Below are 17,296 nucleotides of genomic sequence, written 5' to 3'. Positions count from 1 at the left end.
GATAGATAGAATGCCATTTAATAGAAGATAGAAGTGAAAGGCACCATATAATAAGAGATGTGACGTGCACTATATGACAGTTACTTTCATCAGATAGAGAAAGGCGCTATATACACACATAAGAAGGACACTTCCTGATAGATAAATAAGCAAAGAGACATTTAAGAAAGTGTCCCACAGACAGAAGGTCACTAAAATTCAATTGATGCCGTAGACATGAAAGTTATAAACAGATAGACGTAAGCTGAACTATGTGAGAGGAGGATGTAAAAGGCGCTATATGATACATGATTTGGTGTTATTGGCACTTTGTAGATGTGAAGGGCGCTATATAACCGATAAACAGGTAGACAGTCATTAAAGATGGACACTCACTGTAATGTAACAGAAAGACGTGAACGGCACTATATAGTACTGGACAGATGTAAATGGAAGTGGGTGGCACAATATCCTAAACAGACAGAAGCAGATGGCACGCTTTAACAGGCAGATTTGAGAGGTGCTGCTTACTCGATTGGCAGACCGACAGCACATCACCATGGCCCATCCCCGATGCCTGTTGGCGTCCCTGATGCCCTCTCTAATGGCCTCCTGTCATCTCCTTGCAGCAGGTCACTGTGGCTCTCCTGACCCGATTCTCAATGGCCACATCAGCGGTGACGGATTCAGCTACCGTGACACGGTGGTCTATCAGTGTAACCTGGGCTTCAGGCTGGTGGGCACCTCAGTCCGCATCTGTCAGCAGGACCACCGGTGGTCGGGCCAGGCGCCGGTCTGCGTCCGTGAGTATTCCCTCTCCTTTTGTTTTTTGTTCTTTAAGCTGGCATCAGGTCCTGTGCCACTGGTGGTCACTTTGTTGTGGTTGCCAGCTCTAAATGCACTGGAGATGTTTAGCTTGCTGGCAGATGCCCGCCCAAGGGGCACTGTGATGCCTGGAATGTTTGTGAATGCAGCTGCTTTGATCATTCTGCATTGTTCTTTTTTTCCTGATGGTTTCTGCCCCTAATGCTTGGCACCTTCTCCTTGCAGCCATAACCTGTGGTCACCCTGGCAATCCTGCACATGGCAAGACCAACGGCAGTGAGTTCAACCTAAATGACATCGTGAACTTCACGTGCAGCACGGGCTACATGTTACATGGCGCAGCGAGAGCCCAGTGCAGAGCGAGTGGACAGTGGAGCAACCCACTACCAGCCTGCCGAGGTGAGACATCACAAGGTGTGCCACCTTGATGTCCCTGCTGTCCACCAGAGAAGTGACCAAGGGGGCACTTCAGGGGACCATCGAGACTTCCCAGGTCATCTGTGGCCAGTCAGGGCAGGACAGGAGTCGGGCCGTCAGGTGCTGGTATGCTGTGGTGGTCCTCATATGGCACTGGGGGCGCTCTGCCCTTGCAGTCTGCACTGGAAGGGTTAATAATGAGATGGGCAGGAGCGCCATCTGGTGGCAAAAGTAACCCCCACTAAAAATACTGCAGGGGCAGTGGAGGAAGAACATTTGGGGGTCAGTGGATGGCAGCAGGGAAACTCTTCCTCTTACGTATGGTGCCTTGCCAACCCAGGATAGCAGGGGCGCTAGGAGGGTGGAGATGCCAATTAGTGTGTCTTAGAAAAAAGGTCACTGGCCGGGGTCCTAAAGGCACCTTCAGTCCGTCCATTACTGATTGTGAAGTGCGGGCACGAGGAAGAGGAAGGAGAGTCGAGGTGAGGGGCAGGCCGCTCTTGGAGGGCAGCACTTGGGTCACTCACTGAGTTGGCTCTTCTGCCCATCGCCTGCTGGGGTCTTTTTTCGTCTTTTGCTCCCCTTGGCAGTAGTCAGCTTTGGGCACAGATGATGGGGACACTTTCTCGATGGCTTCAGTCTTTCACTTCTCTTTCTGTGACAGGGTGACCCCCCATGTCCACTCTGATTTTGTGATTCTGGAGGTCTGTGGTGGGCTTCCTCTGTTTCTCTGGAGTGGGCTCACTTGTCGTGGTGTCCAGCTTCAGATATATAGCGCCTTTCAAAGTGACCTCCAGGACTAGTGTAACAGCTTTTGAATCTCGGTGACTTGGACCCCGGGTCAGGTTTCCCCCTTGTGCTGTCATTTGGTAGGCACCTCAGCCCTGGTGACCTGCCTGGGGACGTGACAGGTGGCCACTCGCCAGTCAGGACTGGCACCGTTCCTTCACTCGCTTGTCTTTCTGCTCTTTTGCAGTGGTCAACTGCTCGGACCCCGGGTTTGTGGAAAACGCCATCCGGCACGGCCAGCAGAACTACCCGGAGAGCTTCAACTACAGGGTCAGCGTGACGTACCACTGCAAGCGCGGCTTCTACCTGCTCGGCTCATCGGTGCTGACGTGCCAGGCCAACGGCTTCTGGGACCGCTCGCTACCAAAGTGCCTTCGTAAGTCCCCAGTCGGGCGACGTCCACTGTCAGGTTTGGTGTTGTGCCGTGGAAATCAAAGCGAATTACGAGTGAGTCGTGGGGGCTTTGACAGCAGGGTCCTAAACTCCTACCAACACTTTCAAAGGGGCCTTCTGGGTGGGCACTTCCAGTCCAGCTGATTTATGAACAAACAAACTTCTGACGAAATCATTGAGATCTCCATTAGTGGGAGTTTGGAACGAAATGTGGGACAACACAAGTGGCAGGTGGCTCTGAGCTTGACTCCCATGCCTCGATGTCACCCTGCTGTCGTAAACCAAGAAATAAAATGTGGGGACATAGTTAAAAATGACCCCCAAACCGCCAAGCTATTGGCCTCCAGAGCACCCCTCCCCATTGTTGGATTTAGCTTACTAACATACCAGAGAGGAGACGGAGACCACCAGGTCCAGAAGGTCGAGACCACCAGCCACTAACTGAAGAGATGAGCGCACCAAACAGTGGAGTGGAGGAGTCAGTCCTGGAAGGGGAGGGGCTATGCAGTGGAGGCGGAGTCTGCGACACAGTCAACGAGCCTCACAACTGAAGAAGAAGAAGGTGGATTTGTGGGCAGCGCCCCCTCTGGACTTGGCTGGTATCGCCCTGAAGTTGTCCCCATAGTGCCCGTGTTTGACAATACAAAGGGCTAAAAGACACAGAAATTCCAAATAATCAGCAATTCAAACGCAAATTAATTAAAACAAAAGGAAAATAAATAAATAAATAAACAAAAGAAAAGGCCAGTCAGTCAGTCAGTCAGTCAGTCAGTCAGTCTCCAACCCGCTATATCCTAACACAGGGTCACGGGGGTCTGCAGGGAGCCAATCCCAGCCAGCACAGGGCGCAAGGCAGGAAACAAACCCTGGGCAAGGTGCCAGCCCACCACAGGGCACACACACACACACACACACACACACACTAGGGACAATTAAGGACTGCCAATAAACTATCCTGCATGTCTTTGGGAGGAAACCCACGCAGACACAGGGAGAACATGCCAACTCCACACAGGGAGGACTCGGGAAGCGAACCTGCAGCAGCACTACCCATTGCGCCACCGTGCCGCCCCAAAAGAAAAGGCCATCAAACCAAAAAGCAAAACTCACAAGGTGAGGAAGAGGAGGATGAAAGCCGAAGCAGTGAAGTCAGAGGGTCTCGTTATTTACGTTTTTGCCAACTTGCGTCCAACGAGGCTGCACCACCTGCTGTGTTGTCTTCTCTGATGGTGTCACCGAGGTGGGACGCATCCCCAGGCTTTCCTTGACAATCAAGAGGGGGTTTTAGACCTCCGCTGGGACCCCCGTGCTTGTCCTCCTGGCACTTACAGACTCCACATGTTGCTTTCCTTTTCTTCATCTCGTGAATTCCCAGAACACCTGATGAAGGATGTGAGGCTCTGGGTGACTCCCTGAGTGCCCAGCCTGGCACGTTTAGCTGCGGGCATTTGTGACCTGGCATCACTGATTCCTCTTTCTCCCCTCCATTCTCTTGTCGTTTCTCTTTCCAGCTATTTCTTGCGGTCATCCCGGGACGCCTCAGAATGCCATCCTGACTGGCAGTAAATTCACCTACGCCGCCCTGGTCCACTTTTCCTGTGGTGGAGGCAGAATTCTTCTTGGCAATGCCACGCGGACCTGCCAAGAAGACGGCCGATGGAGCGGCTCTCTGCCCGAATGTTCAGGTGGGTTTGGTGACATCGTGTTCCTCCTAGTGCCCAGGATCTTCTACCAAACTGTCACTGTCATATTGATGAGTGTGTCATTGTCATCAAAAACTCACAACACTTGGTTATTCATCAGCTTCATCTTCATCATCATCATCATCGGCTCTGAGTTGCGTAAATTGAAAAATGCAATAAAAAAAAGGAAGGTGCCATTATTGTGACTCCCCCACCATGCGGTCCTCCTAATGTTGTGACATTTTCAGAGACGAGTGGACATTTCCTTCAAGTGTCACCCATGAGGGTCAGCACCTCCAAGCCTACAGCTGTGGCTTTCAACTGGGAGAGGGTGGGTGGAGTGCCCCCTCCTGGCTGGGGATGTGGATATCTTAATGAGTGGGGAAAGAATGGAGGGAGGGAGAGAAGAAAGCAGCGTCCACAGTCCTGACCGGTCAGTCGTGGTCAACAGAGGCCCAAGTGGAGAGTCCCAGCTCTTGATTTCCATTCCTACCCTGTGAGTTGGGAGTAGAAGTCCTTGGCAGGGGTTCTGGGCTTGGGGTGCGGAGCTCACAGTCGAGATGGGGGGCCGCTGAAGTGCCTCAGGCCTCCCTCCCTGTCCAACCTGGAGGAGACCTTGGGACAGGCCCAGAACATGCTGGCCAGTCTGGAGGGGTCTGAGGGGGCGGTGGGGAGACGTCTTTGCTTAGAGTGCTGCCCCTCGACCCAAATGTAGAAGTAGAAGACGGCGGCTGGGGGACTCAGATCAGACTTGAAGGGCAAACCCCACCCCAAATGGTCTTTATTTTACTATCCCATGATGTTTGTAGTGATGGCTGAGAACAAATCTAAGAATGGGACCCCAGGCTGACTGCTGCTGGACAACAAATAAAAGTGACACTGTCCATAGAGAGAATCGTAACTTGACTCGAGTCTCCTAATCCACATGTCCGGTCACCAGTCAATCCAACACACGCAAGCCTTGCTCAGATGTTCCTCAATGCCTCCAGAAAACAGACGTCTGCTGAGACGAGGCCCCGCCCTTAGCGCTCCTTCATTGGTCAGCTGGCTGTCCTCCTCCTCGGCCCGGTGCTCCTTAGTCGCTCCCCATGGTCCTGAATCGGCCTCTCCTGGTGCTGTGTCTGCTACAATGGAGGTGACATCTGCACACATTTCTCCAGATGAGGCCACCCCAGCGTGTCCTGCCACGTCAGCATGAGCTCCATCCCAGTCCCCTCTACTGGTATCCCCCCTAACTTTAAAAGCTTCAGTCCGGTCCCCTCTTAGTCTGCCTTTGGTTAAACTGTGGAGGTTGGGCTCATCTCAGGACCCCCTGTAGCATGACGATCACACACAGGTGAAACACCAAGAACCCCACCATCGCCGCTGTGTCGCACCTCAAAACTACAAACATGCATTGCAGGGACTTTGGGGAAGCCCTGAATTAAAGGGGGGGGGGGTACGGGAATGAACAGCCAGAGAGAGGCCAGCGGTGACTGAAGGGTAATGCCACCTCAATGCCAGTGTGCTTATCTCACCAACAGGGGGCAGCGCCGGCCTGTGCAGTGACCCCGGAGTCCCAGCCCACGGATCCCGACTTGGAGACGAGTTTCGCTCCAAAAGCCTCGTGCGGTTCTCCTGTGAGGCGGGCTACGTTTTGAAAGGGTCCATGGAGAGGACCTGCCTGCTGAACGGCTCGTGGAGTGGGATTCCACCGCTGTGTGAAGGTAAGTGTGAAAGGGACTGAGACCACCAAACCACCACGCAACTACAATGTAAAGGTTACATTGGGGCTCCCACGTGGCAGAGGGGCAGAGCTGAGACCCCCGGCCCACAGCGGCCGAAGGCATCCTGGTTTAAATGGCGAAAATGGCGAATGTCTTAGGGGTGATGATTAACGATTAAGACCACAGTCTCTCTCTGCTGGCTTAATGGCCATTTTCACCCAGTTGAGGTGTTTGAGCAAACATTTTAGCAGCCAGATGTCCTTCCTGGTGACAACCTGCTTTAGTCACAGGGACAGGGAGACCGATGGACCCCAGTACTCTTCTTAAAAAGAGCCGAGCAGGGGACAGCAGGGGGTCCAGGAGCCAAATCCAACCGACACCAGAGACGCCAATCACAAGCAATCTAGGAGCCCCAAGGGGTCCAAAGCACGCAGTGCCAAACACTTCCAATAATGCCCACTAGAGGGGGACACCACCATGAAGCCAAACCCTGAGTCCTTATGAAATGAAAGGTTCACTCTTCACAGAAAGGGCACCGCGTGGGGCGCAGCTCCCTGGGACAAAAACAGTGCCAGTAGTACAAAATCCCAATGCAGAATCCAAACAGTGGGGTCGAGGAAACAGCATGGGGGTCAAAATACACAAAAGGGGCAGCAAAACACAAATAATAACTGACCGACTCTGGGGGGCATTCATGATGAACCAGCAGGACCTGTGGGAGACCCTTTAGATTTTGAAGGCAGGTCCCTGGTGGTGATTGGTCAGTGGCCCTGCCTCTTGGGGCTCCACCCACAAAAACACACGGAACATAACAAAGGCAGCTTACATATGGGGGGGGGGTGATAGTGCCCACCACATGCCGAGCCACCTGGAGTGCAGTGGGTGGTACCTGCATACAAAAACAAAACCAAAAATATGCAACGGGGCACAAAATCAACATAAGCCAAAGGATCACGAATGAGCAAAAGAGACGTCAAGCGTGAGTGACACGTGACAGCCAGAGGCTGTGAACGGGAAACAGAAAATGAGGGTCCGGGTCCTGGGGGACGCACATCCAAAGGGTAAGGAAGAGACGACGCCAACGTGCCAGGCAGCGTGACTGCCACTTAGAAATATTTGAGCAGCAGACACACAAGGCAGTAGAAGGAGGATGTCCAGGAGTGTGAAGGACGGAGAATCAGGAGGTCTGCTACTTCAAGATGGGACCACCCTGACTGAAGCTGGGAAGAGGATGGAGAGAGCAGGAGCAGAAAGATCCACAGGAGGAGAACTTGAGGAACAAAGGGAGAGGAGAAACTGCGGGCTGAAAGGTGAGGACATCCTGAGCACATGTGAGAAAACACAGCAGGGGGCTTCAGAAGAAGGTCGTTACGCTGAAGGGGGCAATGTTCTTAAAGATCTCGAAGACAGGCGAGTGGGGCCTGAAGATGAGAGGACGAGACCTGAGAATGGAGCAGGAAACGTGGACACTCATCAAGCAGATCACCAAGGGTGACGATGCCACACTCTGCCCACCCCGGGGGTGAGATATGAAGAGGGGGCTTATTAAAGATGGGGTGACAATAACACGAAGGGCACACAGCACCAGGTGTCCTCACCTCACACTCAGGCTCGACACACACACACTCATCGGGTGAGGACGGCCGCTCAGGGAGAGTGAAAGTGAATGCCAGGGGGCCGGTTTTACGAGATCCATTGTCTGGTCTGACTGGGATGTGAAAGCTCCTCCTTAAATCTGAGCCCATGGGCCTCGGTGCCCACCACATGCCGCGGTTCCATTGGGTGGGCTTTCTCTCCCAGCATCTGTGTGTCTTGTGTCTTTTATCTTCTCAGCTGTATCCTGCGGGAACCCTGGCACTCCAGCCTATGGCAAGATCACCTACAGCGATGGCATCCTCTTCTCTAATTCCGTCACCTACACCTGCTGGGATGGCTACAAAACATCTGGGCTGACCACTCGACACTGCACGGCCAATGGCACTTGGACTGGCAGCACGCCGGACTGCTCAGGTGAGAGAAGAGGTCACCGTGACCTCAGCCCACTGGCACGTCTGACACTGAGGGGCACTGTGTGCTTTCAGTTACAAGATGTGTGGCGCCCTTACAAGGACCCACCTAAGGAGGTACCACCCTAGGGTCAATGTCCACTCACATTAGTTTTACCGCTGGGCGGATGTGCTGCTGCTTCTCCAGTCTATTCAAGCAGGGATGGGTGGTTTGAGTGGCACCGCGTGGCATCATCAGAAAGGTGAGTGGCTGCACAGCAGTGGAGGAGCACCCTGTCTCCGAGCCCCTTTGGGTGGCATGGGTTACACGTGGACAGCTGTAAATGGTGCCATTTCTGGACTTGTTGTGCAATGTCTGCGTGTTCGTGACACCATTTCGAGGAGGTCGCTATCTCTGTTGGATTCTGTGCCTCCGTGCCCGGCTTCTTTACGGGTCATGTGACTCATGTTGTCAGCTGCCCATTTCTTTTTCTTAGCGGCCGTTTCGAGATGTTCACTCAGACTTTTGCTTTTGTATTCCTTTTCAAAATTCTTTGCATTGTGCTTAGAAATGATTGTTTGGTTCTTTTGTTGCCATTTAGTTTTTGCTGGGAGTCACCGTCATCATGACGCAGAGGTGACTGCTGATCAGCTCAGTTCTGAGAGGTGACACTTCAAAAATCAAACACGTCTCCATCTGAGCTATTTGATGAAAGCCCCCTTAGTGCAGGCATTAGTTGCTGCTCTTTCGGCCTGTAGGGGGCGTAGCAGAGCCCCAAAGCCCTGGCACGACTGGACCAATGCCAGTCTCGGGTTCAACAAAAGACGTTCTCACAAATCCTCATCTCCTTCGGTCCTCCTTCAAACCTCCACTCTTTCCAGGTGGGCGTCATCGTCCTCCTCCTCCTCCTGAGGAAGGCTGTCCTGCAGAACGAACTAAAGCAGGTATCCAAACAGAGCCCCCCCACAAGCTGTCATTCAGGGGGGGACATCTGACCTTAGACGTCCATCCAGCACTCCTGCCCCCCCCCCCCCATCGATGGTGTTGGGCCTCCTCTGATTTGCTCGCCCGGACAGCGTGAGTGTGAGGAGGAATGTTGAAGCACGGGGGGGGGGGGGGGGGGGGGGATCACAGACCCCTATTACACTACAACTACGACAACAATTTATTTCTTGTACAGCCCAAAATCACACAAGGAGGGCTGCAATGGGCTTTTACAGGGCCTGTTTTCTGAGAGCCCCCCAGCCTTGACTTCCTAAGATGACAACCCCCCCCACTTTGTTGGGAAAAAATTGGAAGAAATCTCAGGAAAGTCACTTCAGAGAGAGACCCCCTTCCAGGTAGGTCAGGCGTGCAGTGGGTGTCACAAAGTGGGGTACAACACAACACACAGAAGAGGAGAGGACCCGAGTGACCCTCGTCACAGATCTAGCGGGCCAGTCTGTCACGGCCACCTCAGGGGTACGACAGTAACAGCACGAGTAGATGATGTCACAAATGAGGCCAACAAGCCGCCTCCCCCATTGACCATTCCACAGCTGGGACAGCGCTGGGCTGGCCAATCCGATGACGGGACCCTCCTACCCGATGATTCCAGTGCTCCTCTGCCAGAGGTGACTTTACCTTAGGCTGGCAGACAACTTGGCAGTAGGGCAGTGGCACAGAGAGAGAGAGTTAGTGCTAAGGACCACCAGCAGAGGTGCAGTCTGCACAGCTAATCAGCAGCTCTAGTCAGGGTGGGCTACACTGAAGTGGTGAGCCCTCAAAAGCTGAGACTGAAGGGGCACCTCTTATAGTGGCGGGCAGACCAGTCCACAGTTTAGGGGTCCTGGAACTAAAAACTTGACCTCCCACTGTTATTTTATTAATCCTTGGACTCCTAAGCAGGCCGCCATCTTGAGATCTTAATGTGCACTCAGGTTTGTAAGTCCTGATAAGATCAGACAAGTAAGCCGGACCTCCGCCATTTAAGGCTTTATATGTTAAAAGGAGGATTTGGAAGTCTGCCCTAAACGTACCCGGGAGCGAGTGTGTGGATGTGAGGACTGGAGTTATGTGTTTGGATTTTCTTGTTCTTGTAATAATTCACTCTCAACTCACAAGAGTGGCAGTCTGGCATAGATGGCCGATTAGCACCAGGAGCACCAGGGTGAAGAGTCTTCAAGGCAGCAGGAGGAGCGCTGAAGGGAGTGGTAAGCGGGTTCACTGCCATCTGCTCCTGGTAAGCCGGGCACCGTGCCGCTCTGTGCTTCTCCATTGGTCCTCCCTCACTTGTCCTTCTCTGCTCATCTCTCACTCCTTCCACATTCTGATGTCTTCCTCTCTCGTTTCTCTACCAGTCATCAGCTGTGGAGATCCTGGCACGATAGCCAATGGAGTCCAGATGGGAAGCAACTTTGCGTTTAACAAGACAGTCCTTTACCAGTGTAACCCCGGGTACAGCATGGAACCCCCCGCCTCCTTCGCTTTACTGTGCACCAAAGATGGAACCTGGAACCAGACCAAGCCCGTCTGCAAAGGTGGGCACCTGTGCCGGCATGGCGGAAAAATGAAAAGCTGCATCTGGGTGGGGGGCGCTATACTGTAGTGAAATAAAATTAAATGACTACCGGGGCTTTCATGGGTGCCTCAGCAGTCAGGACTCCCGCTTGGCACACAAAGGGCATGTGTTTGTTTTAAAGAGGTGGCTTATGTAACGTGACCCCGCTATGAGTCCATGGGTTCAAATTTACATTGGTGTTCCTAACGGTGCTAAAGTGACTTGTGTTCTCCTGCTGGTGCCATCTTGTTTAGTTTATGGGCACTGCCGTTTGTGGACAGTTGCTGTGCCACCGCCTAAGGTGTAATGTGACATCAGCCTCACCAGTTTAACTCGGGCAGCAGATGTGAGGGGCTCAGGATGGACATGAGGGGCTGTCCCCATGCGTACCCTTGTGACCCTCAGGAGGGACCCTCGTGACATCTGTGAGGTGCAGCAGCTTTCCGTGACGAGGCTGTTAGTGGCACAGGGACAGTTAATTGGTGATCAGGACACAACGCTTTGATGGCAGAGTCGGAGTAAAGCAGGCCTGCTCTGTGGACTTCACTTCAAACACAACACGTGGTGTTCTGATGCCAACCTCATCAGGCGTCCCCTTTGTCAAACGCGCACTAAGAAATGTGACTTGGTGATTTTATTAAGTGCACACTGTGACTTAGGTGGGCATCACAGAGCACCACAGCAAAGTAAAGACTTCCTTGAAGTGCCCATGAAGTGCTGCTGCATGGCACAGAGTGTCATGGACTGACAGGCATCCCAGCTGGAATGCACGCCATTCCCAATTTTGGATGAGGCACTCCCTACCTCAGCCTGGAGACTGGCATGGAGGGTATGCTAGGACTGGCATTGTGGCTGGGAGGTTAGAAGAAGGGACAGACTGTGGGTGGAGAGAGAAGTTAACCGACTGCAGTGGGCACAGCGGGAGTGGCACACGTCAGTATGAGAGAAGAGAGAGGAGGACGGAGTGGCGTGTGCCAGGGCCTGTCACTTGGGTCTGGGAGTGACAAAGAAGAGAAGGTGTGGCGGGGTGGCAGGGTCATTAGTTGGTCATAGTAGCGGTTTTGGTGGGCCAGCAGCATCTCGCCTGGGATTTCCAGCCCCCAGCACCTGTGTTGTTCTCCCCTGCCAGGTTGTGGTTGCTGCCATATTTGAGATAATTAAACGCGCCTTGTCACCGTCCTGTCACTGCAGGCATTGTCACTTTTTTGGATGAACTATGCATTACATTTGTTGTACCCGTCATTGCTTTGGTGTCGTTCTGACTTCGGTGAAAACGTCCTCGTCAAAGTGACCCCAATGTCAAGTGTGGGGACAAACACATCGACATGTGTTCAGATGAGGTGACCTGTGATGGGTCACACGTGATGACGAGAGGACGCCATCGACATGCCGCTTTGTGTGACCTCTGACTCGCAGGTCGTGTTTGAATATGTGGGTGGTACCTAATCGTGTCACGGTGTGGACGGAGTTTAACTGGACCCGAGCTTGGGGACGCTCCATTCTGAGGGCTTCAGCGATAAAAACCAGAAAACGACACGTTAGCAGGATGTCCAGTGGTGACACACAAATAAGACGAAGAGCACAAAATCCTACGATGAGAAGTTGTATCACCCGAGGTGGAGAACGCAGAGCTGTTTGTAAAACTAAACAACATCCCTGGGCTGAGACCCCGGCGTCCTGCCCAAATCCTGACACTCATCTCTGGGGTCAGCTGATCAGAGGGAGCATGCTGGGAGTTGAAGTCCCTTTGTGATGAATACATTGTGAGATTGTCACCTGAATGCTTTTTTTTTTTTTTTGTCCCTTTCTTTTAAGCCATCACGTGCGGACCCCCACCCATGGTGCTGAACGGAAGACTGCAGGGGTCGGACTATCAGTGGGGCTCCAGCATCAGCTACAGCTGCTATGAGGGCTACCAGATCTCGGTGCCCGCCGTGCTCACCTGTGAAGGCCATGGCGTATGGAGGGGGGAGCTGCCACAGTGTCTACGTAAGTCGCCGTCACGTCCGGGGTGCGGGGAGACCCTCGGGTGCTCCTATTCAATCGGGCAGGTGGGGGACCCCAGAGACTTCCCATCAACATGCTGGCCCACCTGTCATGAGGTCAAACCCAGCAAAGCTGACAAGATTAGCAAACAATCTGAGCAGAACGCAGAAACCAAACTCATCAAAATCAATCAATCAATCAGTAAGCGAGATGGGTCAGCCAGGACTTGTCCAGAAAGTGCCAACGTCGGGGGCTGCGCCACCATCTCTTCACGTGTCAGCGGTGACGACGTTGTTTGTTACCAGGTCAGAGTCACATGACAGAGGCACCGACGTGGACTATCAAGTCACAGCTAAGATGGCCCCCAAAGTGGCAGCAGCAGGGGCAGCAGGGGCACCACAATCTCGCCATCATAACAACACAAATGAGCAAAGCCACCAACATAAAATCTGAAAACAGGGAGAGTCGACGTAAACACACATGAACAGAATCCTGCCAACTACGCTCAAAAGACAGGAAGTGCTGGCTGGTCACACCAGTGCCACAAAACATGGCTGCACTTTTGCATTCCCGGATGTCACGAGATTCCCAAGTGATTTTATGGTCATTTTATTCCAGTTGGGATGGACTCCAGCAGACCCCTGTGACCCTGTTCAGGACCACCCAGACTATTGTTAGTCTACATGACGGCACGGCCAACACCGTTTTGGTTACTACAGCCATTGCTGGGCACATGACCAGTGTGTTTGAGGTATCTCATGTCATGCCAATCTATGCCACTATAAAAGATGGCACTGTGGTACACTCAACATCCCGGTATCTCAGATCAGTTCCCAAAATGATTTCATTGGCCTTATTTTACACGTTCCACATTGTCGAGGTGAGGCCATCAGAAGCAGGAGAGAACTTGACTCACCAGTTCAGAAGAGGTGGACCTCAGCTCAGCCGGGCCTACAAAAACAACACAAAAGGCCCACAATTCTATCTACACAAAGCTACACAAGGGGGAGGATGACCGTAAACCCCTTGCTTGAAAACAAAAGGGCAACAAAGGGTCTTTATCAGAAAAAACAAAAAAATAAAACAGGAAGTACAAAAGTAAGACGTGAAGGAGCTGCCAAAGAGTCGACCCACGGCAACGGAGCCCCGATCCTCAACCCGTGGGCAGAATCCAAGGAAAGACGGGAAAGAATTTCACAAAAGTGAGGAAATCTGAAGAGTAATGAGAGCGCTTAGTGACCTCCACCGCGACCTGCTGCTCCTCGGAGGGGGCGGGGTCAGCCGGAATGACGTCAGGGGGCGGAGTCATCAGGGGGGCTCCACCCACACAAAAAACCGTCGCAGAATAACGGATATCATGGAGAGGACCTAAAAATATCGAAAATGACCCTGAGATCAAAAAAGGGAGGCAAACACATCACACTCTGGAGCAGAACTGAGGGGTGGTCACCAGTGTGAGCGTGTGCCAGTGAGAGTGTGCCAGTTTGAGTGTGCCAGTGTGTGTGTACCAGTGTGAGTGTGCCACTGTGTGGGTGCGTGTGTGAGTGTGCCAGTGTGTGTGTGCGCGTGTGTGGAGTCCATGAACATCTCCGCTCCAGGCTTGCAGTTCTGCTGAGAGGGGACGGGCAGACCCTCATAAACACGCCAAGACTCAGTGCCCCTCTGAGTAACGTCTGTCACCAGGACGTCAAAGTCAACGACGGCCAAAGCACCAAAGCCTCGTTTGTCGAGTGAGACAAATCAAACAAAAGAGAAAGAACAAGAGGAGCCTGTCAGACCTTCACAGTCCTTGTGCAGCCATGAAGTGCATGACTCTGGCCTTGATGACGCAGCGATGTCACCTCAGTGCCACACCTCAGCTCACCTGCAGCGCCAAGGGAACTCCAAATGGCAGTGACCTTTGAAACACAAGATGGCGCTGCTGTGAGACGTGAAGGACGAGTCCTGCGCCTGAGAAAACCCAATAGTGGGGCAAACAAAGAAATGAGCAGGTCAAATCTAATGGGGGGTCTCGAAAACCTCGGCATCAGGGGGGGCAACAAGTGTCCAAACCAAACCTGAAACGGAAGTCCAAATCAAGGAGGAAGTGGGCAGAATGTCACAAAATAGGACGCCAGTTAACTCTTCACCTTCAGTGCGCGTTTCTCGTGTTTCGTTCGATTTCAGGTGTCACCCCTGCAGGGTCTCCCAATAAAGCCTTTTGGTTTCCAATGAGCCTTTGGGGGTCTCTGAGTTGCCCGCTGACCCCTCGGCTTCAGTTGCTTGCCTGCCCATTTTCACATTGGCGTCATGTTTGCTCGGTCAGAGCTCACAGAAAACGAAAGCAAAGCCAAACACACAAAGTCACCCTTCAGGTCATGGAAGTCCCAGAGGTGGATGGTGCCCTCAGTGACCTGTACCCACTGATGCCTCTCTCGCCACCCGACCGGCCACTAACCAATTTTCATGGCTTCTGTCTGTCAACAGCAATCCTGTGCGGGGACCCTGGAATGCCGGCCGAGGGCTATCTGGATGGCAAGGCCTTCACCTACAGGTCCGAGGTGTCCTTCCGCTGTCGATCCCCGTTTGTCTTGGTGGGCTCCTCAAGGAGGGCCTGCCAGTCTGATGGAATGTGGAGTGGAGTCCAGCCCACCTGTGTTGGTAAGGGTGCCCTTTTAATTTGCCTGGCATGCTTTAAACTCTTGTACTTTATTAGATCAGTTAGCCAACATGGGCAGCGCTTTTACAAGGCAGACTGTGTCATTGTGAGTGTGTGCCAGGCGGGCAACAGCCTGGTCTTCTGCACTCCACATGCAACCCCACCAATGGTGACGAAAAAAGTCAAACAGATGGAAATTAGATGGAAATTCTTAGTGTGCCAGTAAAGCTGAGAGGCGGGCATTGTGACCAGCAGCTGTTCCAAAGGCCCATCAAAGCCCATGCCAGTCTCAGCACCATTGACAAGACACCAGGCCCAAATGCCTCCCACTTAACTCAAACAGTGCAGTTTCATGCTGACCAGTTGAACAGTGACCATTGACCACTACTGTTCTCGGCTGAATTGTGTTGCATGTGGGACCCCCAAAAGTCTCAGACCCCAAAATGAACTCATTTGCTGTTCACACCACATTGGACCCTCAGCTGGTTTCTGTAGTGGTGGTGAGTTTTCAATTCAGGCCCACATGTGACATCTGAGGAGGCCACCAAACTTCTCAAAGCCATCGAGGAGGACCACCCAGCAGGACCCTGGAGCACAAATTCAAGAAAACCTGCTAAGGAGTTGTGAGCTCAGGGTGGGTGACGTGAACTCAGGGTGGGTGATGTGAGATCAGGGTGGCCCCCTTCATCAAGAGGGTCAGGTAGCACAAGTCTTCAGCAATAATGATGACGAACATCTGAGCAGACAGGCTGGGCAGACTTCTGTCTGAGGGCACATTCAGCCCATCAAGACTGACTGCGCCACGCTGGGTGTTTCAAATGTAAAATCTCACCAGTCTGCCGTGGTGAGCCATCGAGAGGGCACTTGAGCACTCTGGTTGGTCATTCAGTTATTTAAAATGGCAAACTTCACGACACCGCAGTGCAGATGAGTTGGGACTCCCACTGGAGCTCGTTGTCCTAACGTGACAAATGGCCACCTTTGTTTTTAGCACCTGAACTCACCTCAGCTGTGCTGTGCGTTCAGGTCGCTGCTGCTAGGAGCATCTCTTTGGTTTGCCACCACTGCCACCGTGCAACTGCTTCTTATTCTTTAAATTGAAGTTGGCCTGTCACATGGATATCAATGACCATATTAGAATATGCTAGTGGGGAAGGAGGGGGGGGGGGTACAGTTGTGGGACACTCGAAAATGGGGGCTGCATAAATGATGACAGACAGCAATGTGCCACTGGAAAAGGCACTCAGAAACATGGGGGCAACAGGCAGCTGAGATTCGGGCAGGCGTGTGGGCACAAACTCAAATGTCCCCAGCCTGCCTTCTGCTGTGACCGCTGGACGTGTAGCGTACTGTCCTGTGACTGCTGTGCCAATTCATGATGTCCTCTCGTTATCTTCTCTTGTTAGATCCTGCCTACAACATGTGCACCGACCCTGGAACTCCGCACTACGGATCACAGAATCGCTCGCAAGGGTATGAGGTGAGGGGTCTCAGCTGAGAAAGTAGAGTGCTGCCAGGGTCCTCTGAGAGGGGGACCTCGTCTCTGGGTGGCCTTTCATGTCCATCCATTTATCTGTCGTTCACATCCATCCATCCTAAAGTACCTTAGGGATCACCCTACTTTCTGTTATGTAGTGCCTTTCACATGAAAATATCCATCTGTCTGTCTGTCTAATAAATCTCACTGTACGTCAGGCACATTGTACCCGTCATACCATCTACACATACTGTCTGTTATGGAGTAATTTCATATATAGTGCCTTGTACATCTGTGTATTACATAGCATGTTTCATATATATGTGGATTATATACTGCCTTGTACAGCTATCTGTTATATAGTGCCTTTCACAACTGTCTACCTATGTAGAATATAGTGCCTTTAACATCTATCTATCATATAGTGCCTTTCATCTATCTATCTATCTATCTATCTATCTATCTATCATATAGTGCCTTTCACACTATCTATCTATCTATCATATAGTGCCTTTCACACTATCTATCTATCTATCTATCTATCTATCTATCTATCTATCTATCTATCTATCTATCTATCTATCTGTCTATCTATCTATCATATAGCGCCTTTCACATATCTATCTATCTATCTATCTATCTATCTATCTATCTATCTATCATATAGCGCCTTTCACATATCTATCTATCTATCTATCTATCTATCTATCTATCTATCTATCTATCTATCTATCTATCTATCATATAGTGCCTTTCACACTATCTATCTATTATATAGTGCCTTTCACACTATCTATCTATCTATCTATCTATCTATCTATCTATCTATCTATCTATCTATCTATCATATAGCGCCTTTCACATACCTATCTATCTATC

The 17,296-nt window shown here is 51.8% G+C and overlaps 1 protein-coding gene across 1 annotated transcript in view; it reads left to right on the top strand.

Moving 5' to 3' along the window:
* LOC114665777 (CUB and sushi domain-containing protein 1-like) overlaps positions 1–17,296 on the top strand; it is a 299,098-nt gene that overhangs the window by 266,761 nt on the left and 15,041 nt on the right. The window contains exons 53-62 of the mRNA XM_051919387.1: positions 609–782; positions 1,030–1,203; positions 2,198–2,386; positions 3,915–4,088; positions 5,609–5,791; positions 7,625–7,801; positions 10,117–10,296; positions 12,132–12,305; positions 14,769–14,942; positions 16,347–16,420. Of these exons, the coding sequence (XP_051775347.1) occupies positions 609–782; positions 1,030–1,203; positions 2,198–2,386; positions 3,915–4,088; positions 5,609–5,791; positions 7,625–7,801; positions 10,117–10,296; positions 12,132–12,305; positions 14,769–14,942; positions 16,347–16,420 (1,673 nt within the window). The remainder of the gene's footprint in view (positions 1–608; positions 783–1,029; positions 1,204–2,197; positions 2,387–3,914; positions 4,089–5,608; positions 5,792–7,624; positions 7,802–10,116; positions 10,297–12,131; positions 12,306–14,768; positions 14,943–16,346; positions 16,421–17,296) is intronic.

Source organism: Erpetoichthys calabaricus, chromosome 15 (assembly GCF_900747795.2).
Source record: "Erpetoichthys calabaricus chromosome 15, fErpCal1.3, whole genome shotgun sequence".
In the NCBI taxonomy this organism is placed as follows: domain Eukaryota; kingdom Metazoa; phylum Chordata; class Cladistia; order Polypteriformes; family Polypteridae; genus Erpetoichthys; species Erpetoichthys calabaricus.
The sequence above is the reverse complement of the archived record's forward strand: the minus strand, read 5'-3'. Positions and strand labels throughout refer to the sequence as shown.